The sequence below is a fragment of the Erpetoichthys calabaricus genome, chromosome 9 (assembly GCF_900747795.2).
Source record: "Erpetoichthys calabaricus chromosome 9, fErpCal1.3, whole genome shotgun sequence".
Taxonomy (NCBI): Eukaryota; Metazoa; Chordata; class Cladistia; order Polypteriformes; family Polypteridae; genus Erpetoichthys; species Erpetoichthys calabaricus.
The window spans coordinates 195,991,491-196,006,247 of NC_041402.2; the positions used below are offsets into that span (position 1 = coordinate 195,991,491).

Below are 14,757 nucleotides of genomic sequence, written 5' to 3' on the forward strand. Positions count from 1 at the left end.
GTTTGAGAAGCGCGTTGTAGGCGCCTGCGTTCATTGATTTTATCGAGGCGGGCTCGTTTTTGTATCTCCGTCAGTTGTGGTCTCTCATTTTGAACCCGTGCCTGCTTTGCTTCTGCAGTTTCAGATTATTGTGTATTGTTTTTATCCATGCGGGCTCGTGTTTGTAGCTCCGTTAGTTGAGCTGAATCGTTTTGTATCCATGACCGTGACTCCATTAGTTATCCGTTGTCTACAGTTTGTAATATGGATATTTGCACTTACTGTTAATACGGAGCGTTTTCTGTGGTTGTACTGTTAATAATGCATCACTGTAATGTGATTCACATATGCTATATGGTTTGGATGTGTGATGATGCCGCACATTTAATACGGAGAGTTCCTTTATTCTTATTACCCAGACCATGCTGTGTAGTGTGGAGTTGGTTAAGACTGTGTTGTGGTAATCCGGCCGGGCTAATGGTATCTCTTGTTTTGGAGCCATTACCGTGACTCCATTAGTTATACGTTGTTTACTGTTAGTAATATGGATAATTGCACGTACTGTTAAAATTACTTATTTCCGCTAGTTGAGCTCCTTCGTTTCAGAGCCGTGGCTCCTTCGGTTGTGGTGTATAGGCGCATGCGCCCTCCGTACTATCTCGGGTTTGACTATGCTGTGTCTTGTGGATGTTTGGGGAGTCCGTACTTTCCCTGGTTTGACTGTGGGGCAGGATGCCGAGGCCTGTTCTGTTTGTGTTTTCTGTGATCACTTATAGTATTGTATTACTGTAATGTGATTCACATCTGCTGTGGAGTCCAGATCTTTGGGGCTTCTGTACTATCTTGGGTTTTTGCTTGCGGTGCTTTAGGAGCGCGTTGTAGGCGCCTGCACCTTCCGTACTATGTCGGGTTTCACTATGCTGTGTAGTGTGGACGTGTAGGGTTCTGTACTCTCTTGAGAGGGCTACATACAGTTGTCTATGTGTAAAGTCTGTGTTATTTGAGAACCGTGTTGTAGGCGCCTGCGTTCATTGGCTCTTTCTTTTTGGAGCCGTGCCTGCTTTGCTTGCGGCATTTCAGACGCGCGTTGTAGGCGCCTGCGTTCATTGATTCTATCCAGGCGGGCTTGTGGTTTACCATTCTCGGTTAGCCTGTGTTTTCTGTGGTTGTACTGTTAATATTATATTACTGTAATGTGATTCACATATGTTGTGGAGTCCGGATCTGTGGGGTTTCTGTACTATCTCGTGTTTATGCTTGCGGTGTGTTAGAAGCGTGGAGTTCAGAAGCGCATTGTAGGCGCCTGCGCCTTTCGTACTTTCCCGCGCATTCTGTACTATCTTTGTGGACCTTTGGGGCCTCTGTAGCCTCTTCCGTTTGACTCTGGGGTGCAGTGCAGAATCCTCTTTTTTGTGTGGCTGTGTCGTTTGTCGTTAGCTATGGGTGCGTTGTTGCTTCATTTCTTATCTACGTTAGTTGAGCTCTTTCGTTTATGAGCCGTGACTCCTTCGTTCGCGGTGGATAAGACTTTGCTTGTGGTTTATGAGACGCACGCTGTAGGCGCCTGCGCACTATGTCTCCTGCGTCCATCGCCGTGTACCTGCGTCCGTGCCTTCCGGTTTACCATTCTCGGTTAGTAATATGGATGTGCATTCATTTATGAGAATTTGAAAGGGTTAGCATGGCAACTCGACCAGCCCACCAGGAAATGTCCTGACGTTCCAGAATGTCACAATGTCCTCCGGACTAACCAAAAGAATACTTGATGTGGGGCTCAGAGCCAAAAGCATCAGAACTACCAACACACAAAACAAAAATCGTATGTCAAAAATAAAAGAAAGATAAACGGGTCCCAACACTGAGGACTTTACTCTAACTATAATTGGACAATTCTTCATGAAGACGTCACTTAAAGGATAAGTTCAGAGGTTTTCAAGTCCAAGTTATGTCTTCACAAACTTACTATTATGCATCTGACACATGACATTGTGTTCTAGAGTGACTCGCCTTCTGTAAATGTAAAAGAATCTCCTGCCGCACTGGCACTTTACATTGTAGGCCATCAGGCACGGAGGAGAAGCTTAAAACTCACCACATACGTCCATTTGTCAAGTCAAGCCAGCTGGCGAGTGTTGATCTGCGCCTTCTGTGTTTCCTCCGCATGTTCAGGACAACAAATGGAGTCTGAAAACAATCAAAGGCAGACATCGCTTCTGAGATCCTGAACTCGTTACTGGAACACATGTGACTCTGAGGCCATTTTGACTTCTACTTCCTTAACAAAGTGTTTTTATAAATCTGAACTTAAGCTGGAAAGTTGTAGAATGTTCACAAGCAACAACAAAAGCATTTTAATCCTGAAACTAACTTTAAAAAAAATCTGAAATCAGCATGAAAAAGTACCTGTAATCATCACCCAGAGGGGCTGCGGCCCACTAGTAAGGTAAAAGTGAGCGACCAGCTTATCAGAGACAAACAGGGGCCACACGTCACCTCACATGTTCAGGGGTCTCCTCTGCGTCATCTGTCTGGTCTTCATGACACGCGCTGGCACCTTTAGTGACTCATCTTATGTGTTCTCTTTTACAGAAGTCTGAGCACAATGGCTACAACACTCGGCTTGCTGCTGGCTGCTTTCATCATCAGCACAGTTACAGGTAAGTCATTCAATAAATCAACAAATGTAGACCCCTAAAAGTTGTGATCCGGGCACCTAAATATCACAAAAAGGAGGCAAAAAAAAAACCAACAAAAAGCCAAACTAGAACTACACTCTGACCTTAACACGTACAACAGGCCTCAGTCCTGTCAGCCTGGCCCCAAACTAAAATGGCAGGCTTTTGGTTTACATCTAAAGATTTTCTAAGGTTCAAAATTTAAAAAATATCCACAAGAAGAGAGAAAGAGAAGAGAGAGAGAGAAAGAGAGAGAGAGGGGTTAGGAAGACAGAAAAAAAAACAAAACCTCTGGTCCAAAATTCAAACCAAAACAAAGTATCTTTATATCTATCTATCTATCTATCTATCTATCTATCTATCTATCTATCTATCTATCTATCTATCTATCTATCTATCTATCTATCTATCTATCTATCACTCCATTCCTGCCTATTCTCTTTATATTTCCAAGCAATCCAATCAGAGTACCTTATAAATAAATGTGAAGGTCAAAAGCCATGAAACCCAAAGTTGCCGTCTGAACTGTCACTTCAGTGTAAGCACTTTGTGGGTGAGGCCAGTATGCCAGCTGCACGATTAGGTGACCACACACCCTTAAGCTTCACATGTAGGAGACAAGGCAGATATCACATAAAAATAGAGCATAATCTCCACAGAAAACATAATAACAAAAGTAATAACACAATTAAAGTACAAATCAGACAAAGCTTGACGACACTAAACGAGGGTCAGAGTTTCCCACATATAAGCAGCTGGTGAAATGTGCTACTGGAGTGCGAGCAGCTCTGGGCCCTTCTCCTTCTCTATCTCAGAGGCTTAGGATGACATCCCATGGAGACCTTTGGTCAACTGTGACCATGCCATGGCATTTCTTGTCCTCTCATGTACACAGAAATTGAAATCAGCTCAGCCGCACATAAGGACAGTGCAGAAGTGGACTAGTAAGGCTGTGGAAAGCCTCTCTGGGAGGACGCTCAGGTGGAGTAGATGACCATACAGACACAGCTCCTTCTTACATACGTTTCTTTATCAGACAAACAGTACGTCACTCCTGTGCCATCAACAGACCTTTCGAGAGACCAGCAGTGGTCTACTGTTGATGAAATGGGAACTGAAGATGACTCTGGTCATTCAATCATGTGAGCTGGGCCAGCTGATGCCATGCTGAACATGAATGGTACGGGGTGGCAGCCATCAGTTAGCATACAGAGTGGTCTCAGGTCAACAGGTCTTGCAAATGTAAAGAATTCTAATAACATCCAATGGCCTTCATTAAGCGGTGGTCTCTGATTTTCAGATGTGTCCTATGGTCTTGACTCCTGTGAGCCTGGATGGGTGAGCTACTCCAACAAATGTTACCAATACTTCCCAATGAGGAAGGCCTGGATTGACGCTGAGGTAATGTCTCGTCCTGAGGGCTGTAAGTGACACTGGGGAAATGGTGTGACAGAATGGCATTGCTGCCTTAAGATGTGATTTGTGAACAAGTCCAGCACTTTTCTGAGCTCCGTGTCAATCTCCTTCATGGCACGCGTGTCTTTTTTCCTCCTCAGCCAGTTGGCACCTTTGATTTTTTGTCATTCTGCTGTACCTTCACCCCTCAGTCACTTTATTTGCACTGCATTATGGATCGTCCTTCTTTTGCTTTCTCATTCTCTCTCTGCTCTTTTTAGATTTCTGTCCCTCCTCACTCTCACATTCACATTTACACACAAACAAGACAAACAAAGGGAGTAGAAGACATGAAGTGAGCAGGAAGAAGATGGCGACCTGTAAAGCCGTAGCTGCAGGCTGCACTTCATCTGTTCCACAAACCATATCTGATCCTGAGAACTCGTTCATAAGGTGACTGTTCATAGTGTGAACACAACACCAGTGGATCTCCGGCTCAGTCCTGGGCGCCCCGGTGGCTGCAGGTTTTTGTTTCCTTCGTTTTCCTTCTTATTGATCTCATTTACAGAGCAGGTGACATTTTTATCTGAGGTGACTTACAACATCTGACAGACGATTGGTTTCATTTCTTTTGTTTTGTTTTCCCCATTATAGGGACAGGCAGGTGAAGTGACCTGCTCAGGTCACACAGGGTCAGTAGTGGGATTTGAACCCACAGCCTCAGACGCCAAAGCCTTAACCACAATGTCACACCGCCTGCCTCCCCCTAATTCTGCAGCCAAGTCAGCACAGCGGTGGGATTTGACACTTCAGAGACATTTGGTGCTTTTGTGTTGGCGTGAAGAGCTTAGCTTTACTTCACTGCTGTCCTCTCCTACTGATTTGCTCTTTTGGTTTGGAGACGTTTGCTCCCTTAGTTTGACCCCAATAATGACAGTTAACAACGAGCAGAGCAGACCCCCGGGGCAGGAGATCCTGAATGCTGAAAGGCTGCATCTGCTTCAGTGCCAGGCCCACCGACAGGCTCAGTGGGAAATAAATTAGAAATCAAGATGAGAACGATGATGAAAATTATAAAAACATTTAAAAAAAACACGGAATTATCAGCGTGTCACATACAGAAATGACGGGCACATTCCAATCAAAATGTACCAACCGTAGTTTTGTCATTTCAACATGGAGCCCAAAACACAGAAACTGGGAGGTAACAGCTGACTTAGTTAGGACTGGAATTCAATTAAGAAGAGAAATTTGAACAGAAATCTGCAGCTCTGGGGGTCTCCAGGGCCGAGTTTGAGAACAAGTGGGCTAAACAGAAAAACAAATGATAAGAAGTGGACCCCAATCCTAACAAATGACCCCAAATTCACATTCAAATAATACTAAAGTCTGAATACACACACAGTGACTGACTCACTCGCTCACATATTTATCATTTAGTTCAAAAGCTGACAACTGGCAGGATGGCACATCGAGGGCCATAGGTGCCCACAAAGACAGGGAATTTGAATAAATCTATAGTTAGGGCCAAAAACACCACCTTAAAATAAAAAAAATAAAAAAAAACTTTCCCTAAAATCTCCAAAAATAATTTAACTGTTTTGATTGAAATTTGGTGACGTAAAAAAAAAATGAGAAGGAATGACAGAGAAATGGGGCTGCCATTCATGTGAATTACCATTGGGATTAATAAAGTAAATATCTATCTATTATATAGCGCCTTTCACATCTATCTATCTATCTATCTATCTATCTATCTATCTATCTATCTATCTATCTATCTATCTATCTATTATATAGTGCCTTTCACATCTATCTATCTATCTATCTATCTATCTATCTATCTATCTATCTATCTATCTATCTATTATTTAGTGCCTTTCACATCTATCTATCTATCTATCTATCTATCTATCTATCTATCTATCTATCTATTATATAGTGCCTTTCACATCTATCTATCTATCTATCTATCTATCTATCTATCTATCTATCTATCTATCTATCTATCTATCTATCTATCTATCTATCTATTATATAGTGCCTTTCACATCTATCTATCTATCTATCTATCTATCTATCTATCTATCTATCTATCTATCTATCTATCTATCTATCTATCTATCTATCTATCTAAGTTAAAATGTTACATCAATGTGGATGAGGACAAGACCTTCATTCCATCAGAACTCTCCAGTCTTGTCCACGTAAATCCACCAAAATAACATCAAGTCAAGGTGTGGGGGTCCCTATAGTCCTCGTGCCCACCACACTACTTGGTCACGTATTACACGACTCTGTGGCTCTCTGTGTGACATCATAACTTTTGTGTGACATTTACTCTTAATGTGTTTCCAACTGTGTCCCTGTGTTCTTGATGAAGTAATTTTTAAGTCACTGTCTCACTCCACTGGACTAATGCTCTTCATCATTTTAAACACTTCAGTCAGTCAGGTCTCCTCTTCATCTCATTAAGGCTCTGCTCTTTTAATCTTTCCTCATCACTCAACCCCTGTAGCCCTGAATCAGCCAAGTTGCTCTTCTCTGGACCTTCTCTTGTGCTGTTATGTCCTTTCTGTAGTCTGTGGACCCAAACTGCACACAGGACTCCAGATGAGGCCTCACCAGCCTGAGCAGAACCTCCTGTGATTGTACTCCACACGTCAAGGCGCTATATAACCTGACATTCTGTTAGCCTTCTTAATGGCTTCTGAACACTGTCATGAAGTTGATAGCTTAGAGTCCACTATGACTCCTAAATCCTTCTCATAAGGTGGACTCTTGATTTTCAGACCACCCATTGTGTATTCAAGCCTCACATTTTTACTCCCTACCTGTAATTCTTTGCATTTCCATCCTTCCATCCATCCATTATCCAACCTGCTATATCCTAACTACAGGGTCACGGGGGTCTGCTGGAGCCAATCCCAGCCAACACAGGGCACAAGGCAGGAAACTAACCCCGGGCAGGGCGCCAGCCCACCGCAGACATTAATTTCATCCTCCACTAATCTGCCCGAGTCTGTCTGCTGTGCAGGTCCCTCTGTGATGATTCAGTGGATTCTCGATGATCTGCCAGTCCACCTGTCTTGGTATCAACTGCCAACATCACCAGCTTGTCCTTCATATTCCTATCTAAATCATTTATAGATATTAAAAATAGCAGCCACCCCAGCACTGCCCCCTGCTGGTCACCACTCTTAACATCTGCCAATCCTGAAGTGGTTCCTCAGCCCATCATCCTCTGCTTCCGGTGTCTCAGCCAATTCTGCCTCCATCTTCACAGAACACCCAGAACTGCCACTTCTTTAAGTTTGATGCCCACCCTCTCATGTGGCACCTTATCAGATGCTTTCTGAGATAAATCACATCATCTGCTCCTCTCTGGTCGTCTCCTTTTCTTGCTTTCTCAGAATTCCAGCATGTTGGTAAAACACAAGCTCCTCGTCTGAGCCCACGCTGACTGTTGTGTCACGGTGTACCCGCAGTACTCCTTGTTCTGCTCAGTTTCTTCTTCAGCCAGGTTTATACTCGACATGTTCATGTTGGGCCGCATGGTGAAAATGACATCACACACTAATGCAAGCCCCCCACAGTGATTTAACTACATGGTGATGCCAGATGGTGCCGTGTATCCAAGATTTCTGATTTCGAAGAAAGACTGCTGACGTGATTTCCAGAATGATCAACAAAAGGCTGAATCTGACGCAACAGGCCTTCAAAGTGTGATAGAGACAGGCACAAATCTCTGAAGGGCATCTGCTCATCATGGACGTCAGTCACCCCGCTCACGACCTGAGTACCCGATGTGCCACGACGCTCTGGTCACAAAGCAGAAGCACATCAATCCCTGGGTACAACACAAGCTGGCAGCTGCCGCATGATGTGGTCAATATAAAAGTAAAGGGGTCCTCCACGGGCAGAACACAGAGGAGGTGGACATTCTGTAGAGTTGACCACATTGTTTCTTTTCAGCTGTTGTTATCTGAAATTGCTGGAAACATTCAGTTCGCCACACCGGCCACCTGCGTGAGTGCAGCCTGTAAACGTCACTGCTGTGTGTCATAAGGAGCTAACGGGCACCACGACTCAGGGTGTATCGCCATTGATGCCAACCCTCCAAACCTTTGTACCGCTACAAGATTACAATTCAAAGTCTTACATTTCAATCCGATTGAAGCCTTCATTTCTACAGGATCCCTGAAATTTCCTTTATTTCTTCTAATTGCCTTTTTGAATTCTAAGGAACACACTTTACTGTAAAATGGTGTCTTGCCAGGACCGCCAACAAAGGCCAAGGTCAGGACAGGCAGGAATTGACCTGCGGCATCGACTGTATGTGGCGTATTCAAGAGTGAGGAGTACCAACCGACTAATAATATTAACAGCCGCTAAAAAAATAACAGCAAATATCAAAGTGAGAAGCACTCGGCTAGTGACACACAATAGTGACACACGCTAGTGACACACAATAGTGACACACACTACTGACACGCTAGTGACACACACAGGTCTACAGATACGTCTGCACATCCCACGGCACAACAACCGAAGCCCACCGACTTGGACATGGCAAAGCCGACTAACGCAGCTAGCAGACCCATAACTGTATAAAGCTGACAGACTGATCACCACCCAGACACCCACCTCCCATTGACACGTGAGATGTGTGCCCACCATGTGCCCGGCCTGTCCCAGCAGCTTCTCTGATGTGGACGTCCACAGGACCACCATTATTGACTCCCAACGGACATTAAACTTCATAATTGTGCAGACCTCATGTCTGAAGTTGGGTGGCACCTCACTTTAAAGTGACAAAGGACAGGCAGTGACACAGCTGGACTGTCCAGTGGTCAGTTTTTAGACCAGCAGTGGCCTTTTAAGAGTTTGCTGTCTGAAAGCCTCCAACAAAATGCACTCCAAGTATCCTGCAGGGGAGCCGCTGCCTCAGGGGTCTTACGAAATCTCCAAAAATAAAATAGCTGCCAGGTACCACGACAGCCACCAGTTTTTGTTCTGTCCTTCCTGATGTGTGTGCCATGCTGGCCTAACGTGGACCCTCTCTGTCACCCCCTCCTTTAGCTTTACTGTATCAGCCTTGGAGGAAACCTGGCGTCTGTCCACAGCAGCATTGCCAACCAGTTCATCACCAGTCTGATTAGGAGCAGGGACTCCTCTGGCCCCTCCTCGTGGCTCGGAGGCTCCAACTGTGTGCGGGTAAGTTGCCCTCCTGTCCATTCATCTTTGTGGTCCTGGGCGGCTGTAAGCTCTAAGACTGCAGAGGAGTGCAATCCTGCTGCAGTGAGGGTCCCGTTGCTTACCGCAGTTCTGGTGTTTTGCAGACCTCATCGTGGCTCTGGACAGATGGGTCCCAGTGGGATTTTACAAACTGGAATCCGTTTGAACCCAACAACGTCGGTGGCAATGAGAAGTGCTTCAACACCAACTTTATGGGTAAGCCGTGTGTTCTGTTTTAGGGCTGATGAAGATGACCACTGCAATGGTGGCCGCTGTCATTTCAACATTGAGACTGGACGCCACACCAGGGGTAGCCTGGCACTGGACTGGGGTGCTGTGAAGCACTCTGGGGGGGCACTCAAGTCTTATTGTGCTTCACTTAAGCACAGTGTACAATAAGAGCGGTGTGTGTGTGTGTGTGTGTGTGTGTGTGTGTGTGTGTGTGTGTGGCAGCAACATGTGGGACCGTCCTAAAGACCCCCGTGTAACACACTCTGGAGAACTGAGCAAATCAGACAAATCTAACTGTCACTGCGTCGACTTGTGACGGGCACAGCAGGAGGGCGGCCACCAGGGGGCTTGTTAGGATGTGATGAGCGTCACAAATAATTCAATGAGAATAAAGAGTGTGTGAGGGATTCATAAGAGCGAAATCATCAGCCTTTGTTTAAATATCAAATACTCAACCAATAAAAAATAAAAAAGAATAAACAAGACCACGCGCTCACCTCATGCGGCCTTTATAAGTTCTGTTCTTCAGCGGGCAGTATTGTCGCATTTGGTGGCCCTCTGATGGACTGGCTCCACGCTCAGGGGTGGTTGGCACTTTGCACCTGATGCTGTCAGGGTGGGCTCTGGTCACCGTGTGCATGGGTGGGCGTCAAGCAGGCCTGATAACGTTTGGATGGCTGAATTATATTTTATGGGGGGGCACACTGGCATGGCAGGCTGCAGTCTGGTCACAGCCTGTTTGTGTTTATTCCTCACATCCCAAAGACATTCAACTGGAATTCTATGGGAAAAAAGTAAAAAGTATTCAGCCAGAGAGGTGCACAGGAGGTCATGTGTTTGGATTTTCAGAAAGCTTTTCATAAGAGAACCTGCAGATCAACCTAAAACACGTGGAACTCATGCCATGGTGTGCCAATGGGTCCAAAATTGGTTTGACTGTGGAAACAAAGGGTTATGAGGGTGAAGGTTATTGAGATTATAGGATGTTACAAGTGATGGTCCTCATTGCTATTGTACTATGAGTGACAGCACCAAAGACGTGGGGGGCACCTCAGGAGAGGGACAAACGGGCAAAACAGGCTAAAGGTCAAAACAGGAGAGCAAAGGTGTCATAACATGACATGAGAATCAGGGTCTAATCTCATAGCACACTGTCACACCAGAGGGGACCCTCGCTGAAACACAGCACTGCTTTTCTGAACCACCCTACACGACTCCACTCAGTTCTACTCCAAGGTCCTCCTTGTGATCCGATCTTCACGTAAGTCACAAATGTCAGCAAAGCCAAATCGGCTCAACACACTAACAGCACACGAGTCTAATGGACACGAACCCAGCATTCAGGGTGGGCTCTGGAGGAGCTGAATGAAGACCTGGACTGAGGGTCTGCTCAGAGCCCACTTGGCGGCAGTAACCTCCAGCTGCTTCTGCTCCACCATATTCTGAGGATGTCAGGTGTGCGTCTGTACGTTGTTAGCGGAAGCCGACTGCGTGTGTTTGCTGTTCTATTGTACTGTCGATGGCCGCATTTCAATATAAATTTATTTACTTAATGCAAAGGGAAGTATTGCCAAAGGGCCTTTTCTTGCCATTGTGCCCGAGGCTCTTCTGGGTGAAGAATCGGGTGGCACCGCTAGAGCAGATGCAAACATTCACAAGCTGTTCATCTTTTAATCACCCCAGGGAATGATGGGAAAGGAATCACTCAATGAAAATGTCAAAAAAGGAATCAAACTCAGCCATTGATTAAATAGACCCCAGTCCAATACCCTGCAATGGACTGGCACCTGCCTTGTGCCCAGTGCTAGCTGGGATGGTCTCTGCAGCACTAAATGGGTTAGATAATGACGAACCAACCTCAGTTCAGTTGGCACCGAGCGAGCCGTCATTCAACAAAACCCTTCATGGGTCACACGTAGCTCATTGAAAAACTGGGCGAGCTGACCCACCCTGTGAGTGACGTCATTAAGTACCCACAACACTTCAATCATTTTGGCCAGCACAGATTAAGACCCCGCAGACCCCACTTAGCTCCTTGACAGAGAGCTGATCAGACTTTTACTAATGCAGTGTGTTTCGTGGTGTTTTGTGTTTGGCGAGTGGAGATCAAGCAGCTTGGTCACCAGAGAGCCTACTTTGGTTCATGGGGCTCTGAGGGGTCCCCAGTGGTCTTTTTGGTCACACAGACACCCACACTGTTGAAGAGGCCCCTTGCCATCACACCCAGACCCTCCTCTGAATTTGTGCATCTCTTGGTTTAAAACCCCTGCTGACGTTGGTGACGGCGTAACACCAGGTGGCTGGACCTTGAGAATTTCCTTTCGATGTCCTCCACCGCGTCACCTGCACGCCGACTCCTGGTCCAACTTTCCGGCCCTCGGTGGGTGGGAGTGCGACGTTCTCCAGTCCCTCAAATCTCAAAGCGAGTTTGTGAGTTGCTGCTCCTCCAGTGTTGTCCTCACCTCTCCTCTTGTGTTTTTCAGTTCAAGGCGGCTGGAATGACATCGACTGTAGTAATCAGTATCCATTTGTCTGCATGAAAAACAAACCACTAAAACCGTGGAGTGGAGAGGAGAGGAGCCACGAGAGACACTAAAGATGTCTGATCTTCATTACACTTTGGCTGTTTCTAAATAAAAACACATCTAGCATTCATCCTGCTGTCTTGTTCTCTTTATTGTTTTCTCATTTAGGATGGACAAGCTACAGTACTAAGACATGTCACTTGCTCTCCTTCGCCTGCTCTGTGACTAACAGGCCACCTCATATGACCTAAGTAAACTCAACAGTGGCCACAATCTGATGGCTGTAACCAATGGCTGGTCATCCGGAGGTGGGCTTCAGATCTTGGCTGGCTGGCTGGCCACAGTAGTGATGGGCAGCACCACATAACACTGTAAGAAATGAATGGAATGACAGTGAAGGTGTGCTGCAGGATGGGAGCCGTGACTTAAAGACCACCAGCCACACAGTGTGATGGGGGTCATGATGGGCCTGAGAGATTTGAGCTGTCTGATGTGGGCATTCTGACCAGTTTGATGTGGCGGTGGTCCTGCTGCTGGGGTCTTGAGGTTTTCGTGGCTCAGCCGAGGATGTGGAGAGGCCATTTACGTAGATGATGATGTCCTCTTTGTCCCACCCGACTGTGACCTTCCAGATGCACTCGAGTGATTTGTGGCTGGGATGAGGATCAGCACCTCCAAGTCTGAGCTCAGGGTTCTCAGTCGGAAAAGCTGGGATTGGTCTGTAGTGGTCCGGTGCTGCTAAGATTCACACCATCAAGATGACGGGGATTTATTTATTTTTATTAGAGGATCCCAGGGACGCCCCCAGCCTTGGCTCGACCCACACACATTCACAAACTGAGACAAAATAAATCACACTGGGGAATAACAACAATTAAAGAATATAATGAAATTAAATAATATAAATAATCCCACCCCTGTACCCCTACGGTGATATTACATTAAACATATAAACACAAACTCCACACAGCAAAGTCCATGGAATATCACACCAGATGTAATGAGAGATGACGAGAGTTAAGTCCAGAGATCTGCATGTTGTAAGGGAATGAAAAACAGTCCTACTGGTGGACACTAAGGGTGAAGACGGGCAGATGGGTGGTTCAGGAGCGCTGCTATACTTGTGGGAAAGCCGTGAATCCACAATCAGTCCTCAGCACACAGGTAGACAGACGATCGAGACCCCAATAACGACACAATCCAGGACACAGCGACAAAATATGACTTCATTAACAGAAGGCAGTCCGACAGGTAAATGAAACACAAAATACAACAACAAACACTCCCCCCCCCCCCCCCCCTTTGCCACCTGCCCTCCTTTAAAACTCCTCTGACCACCTTTGACCCCAACAGCCCCTGCAGGGACTGCTGGGAGATGCAGTTTTAACTAACAGTAGCACTGCTATAATTCCCTAAGGCCGTGGTGTACAGCTGAACCAAGGCTTGAGGTTCATGATCTTCACTGTGTCTACCTTCTTAGTCCCCGGCAATCCCCACTCTACTGCATAGGTCACCGGACCCTTCCGTTGGACCACCGTTGCCGGTCCGAACCACTTTGGAGCCAGTTTCGCCATGAACTTTTCTGATGCTTTGGAGAGGGGATGAGTCCTGATCCAGACTTTCTCCCCAACCGAGAATTGTCTCTGGTTGTATGATTGAGACTGTCTGGACTGTGACCTCACCATCCTCTTCTTCACCCGCTGTGTGATTTGTTGTATACTCTGTAAGTGCTCATGTAGTGATGAGTCTGGTTTGGGGGGATTGTGCTCAGTTATTCTTTCTAGTGGACCCTTTATCTGTCTGCCTAAAGCTAACAATGCAGGGGTCTCTCCCGTAACTTCGTGCACCTCCGTGTCCAATGCGAACCGCAGCTCAGGCAGCCACTTTGTTCAATCCTGATGGTGGTCTCCGATGAAGTATGCTATCCTAGTCTTCAGGGTCCGGTTCACCCGCTCAGTGCAACTAGACTATGGATGGTATGCTGTCGTTTTCAGGTGAACCCCCCCCCCCCCCATTGCTTCCAAACTTCTTCGGCCTCTGAGCCAGTAAACTGCGGGCTCCGGTCTGTGATGATGTTCTTCAGGCACCCCCCATCGGGTAAAGATCTCATCCTTCTGGATGGAACATATCTTCTTGGCGGTGGCATTAGCCATAGGGAAAAGCTCCACCCATCGGGTAAAATAGTCCACAACCACCATCAGGTAGGTCTTCTGGTCCTTACTGGCAGGAAATGGTCCCATTAGGTCCACACCTAGGCTCTCCCCCAGGGTAGTGATGGTTACTGGCTGAAGCTATCCCAAGGGGAGACCAGGTGGGGTTTTGTATTGCTGACAGGTGGTACAAGTCTGGACATGGGACCAGACGTCTTTACGCATTGTTGGCCACCATGCCACCTCCAGGATTTTGAACAGTCTCTTTGTACGTCCAAGGTGACCACTGATCGAACTATCATGGTATTACTGTAGGAACTTGGGCACATGTGTCTCGGGCACTACCAACTGATAATGGTAACCCCGATCTTATCTTGGAACACAGCGATAGAGTGCCCTTGAAGTTCCCTATAATGTATGTGGTCAGGCCTCCACCCGGACCCTCTCTCAGTCCCTGACATACAGGACTGACTGCTTGAGATTGAACGATCTCCTGCATGTTCAGGGGAAGATCAGGCCAAGGGTTAGAGACCAATACCGCACATACCACTGGCGCAGGCTCGT

At 46.4% G+C, this 14,757-nt stretch overlaps 2 protein-coding genes across 14 annotated transcripts in view; one reads left to right on the forward strand and one right to left on the reverse strand.

Annotated features, from left to right (window-relative positions):
* The window catches only part of LOC114657053 (lectin-like), a 207,074-nt gene extending 194,901 nt beyond the window's left edge, over positions 1–12,173 (forward strand). For 3 of the 11 annotated variants that reach the window (XM_051931865.1, XM_051931867.1, XM_051931864.1), the window contains 3 exons: positions 9,132–9,266; positions 9,392–9,503; positions 12,002–12,173. In XM_051931865.1, coding sequence (XP_051787825.1) covers positions 9,132–9,266; positions 9,392–9,503; positions 12,002–12,114 — 360 coding nt within the window. In that variant the 3' untranslated portion in view covers positions 12,115–12,173. Of the gene's footprint in view, positions 1–2,568; positions 2,637–3,954; positions 4,056–9,131; positions 9,267–9,391; positions 9,504–12,001 lie in introns of all 11 variants that reach the window. The other 8 variants (XM_051931868.1, XM_051931870.1, XM_051931869.1 and 5 more) reach the window with 4 other exon arrangements.
* LOC114657054 (lactose-binding lectin l-2-like) overlaps positions 1–14,757 on the reverse strand; it is a 561,576-nt gene that overhangs the window by 390,003 nt on the left and 156,816 nt on the right. The window lies entirely within an intron of this gene.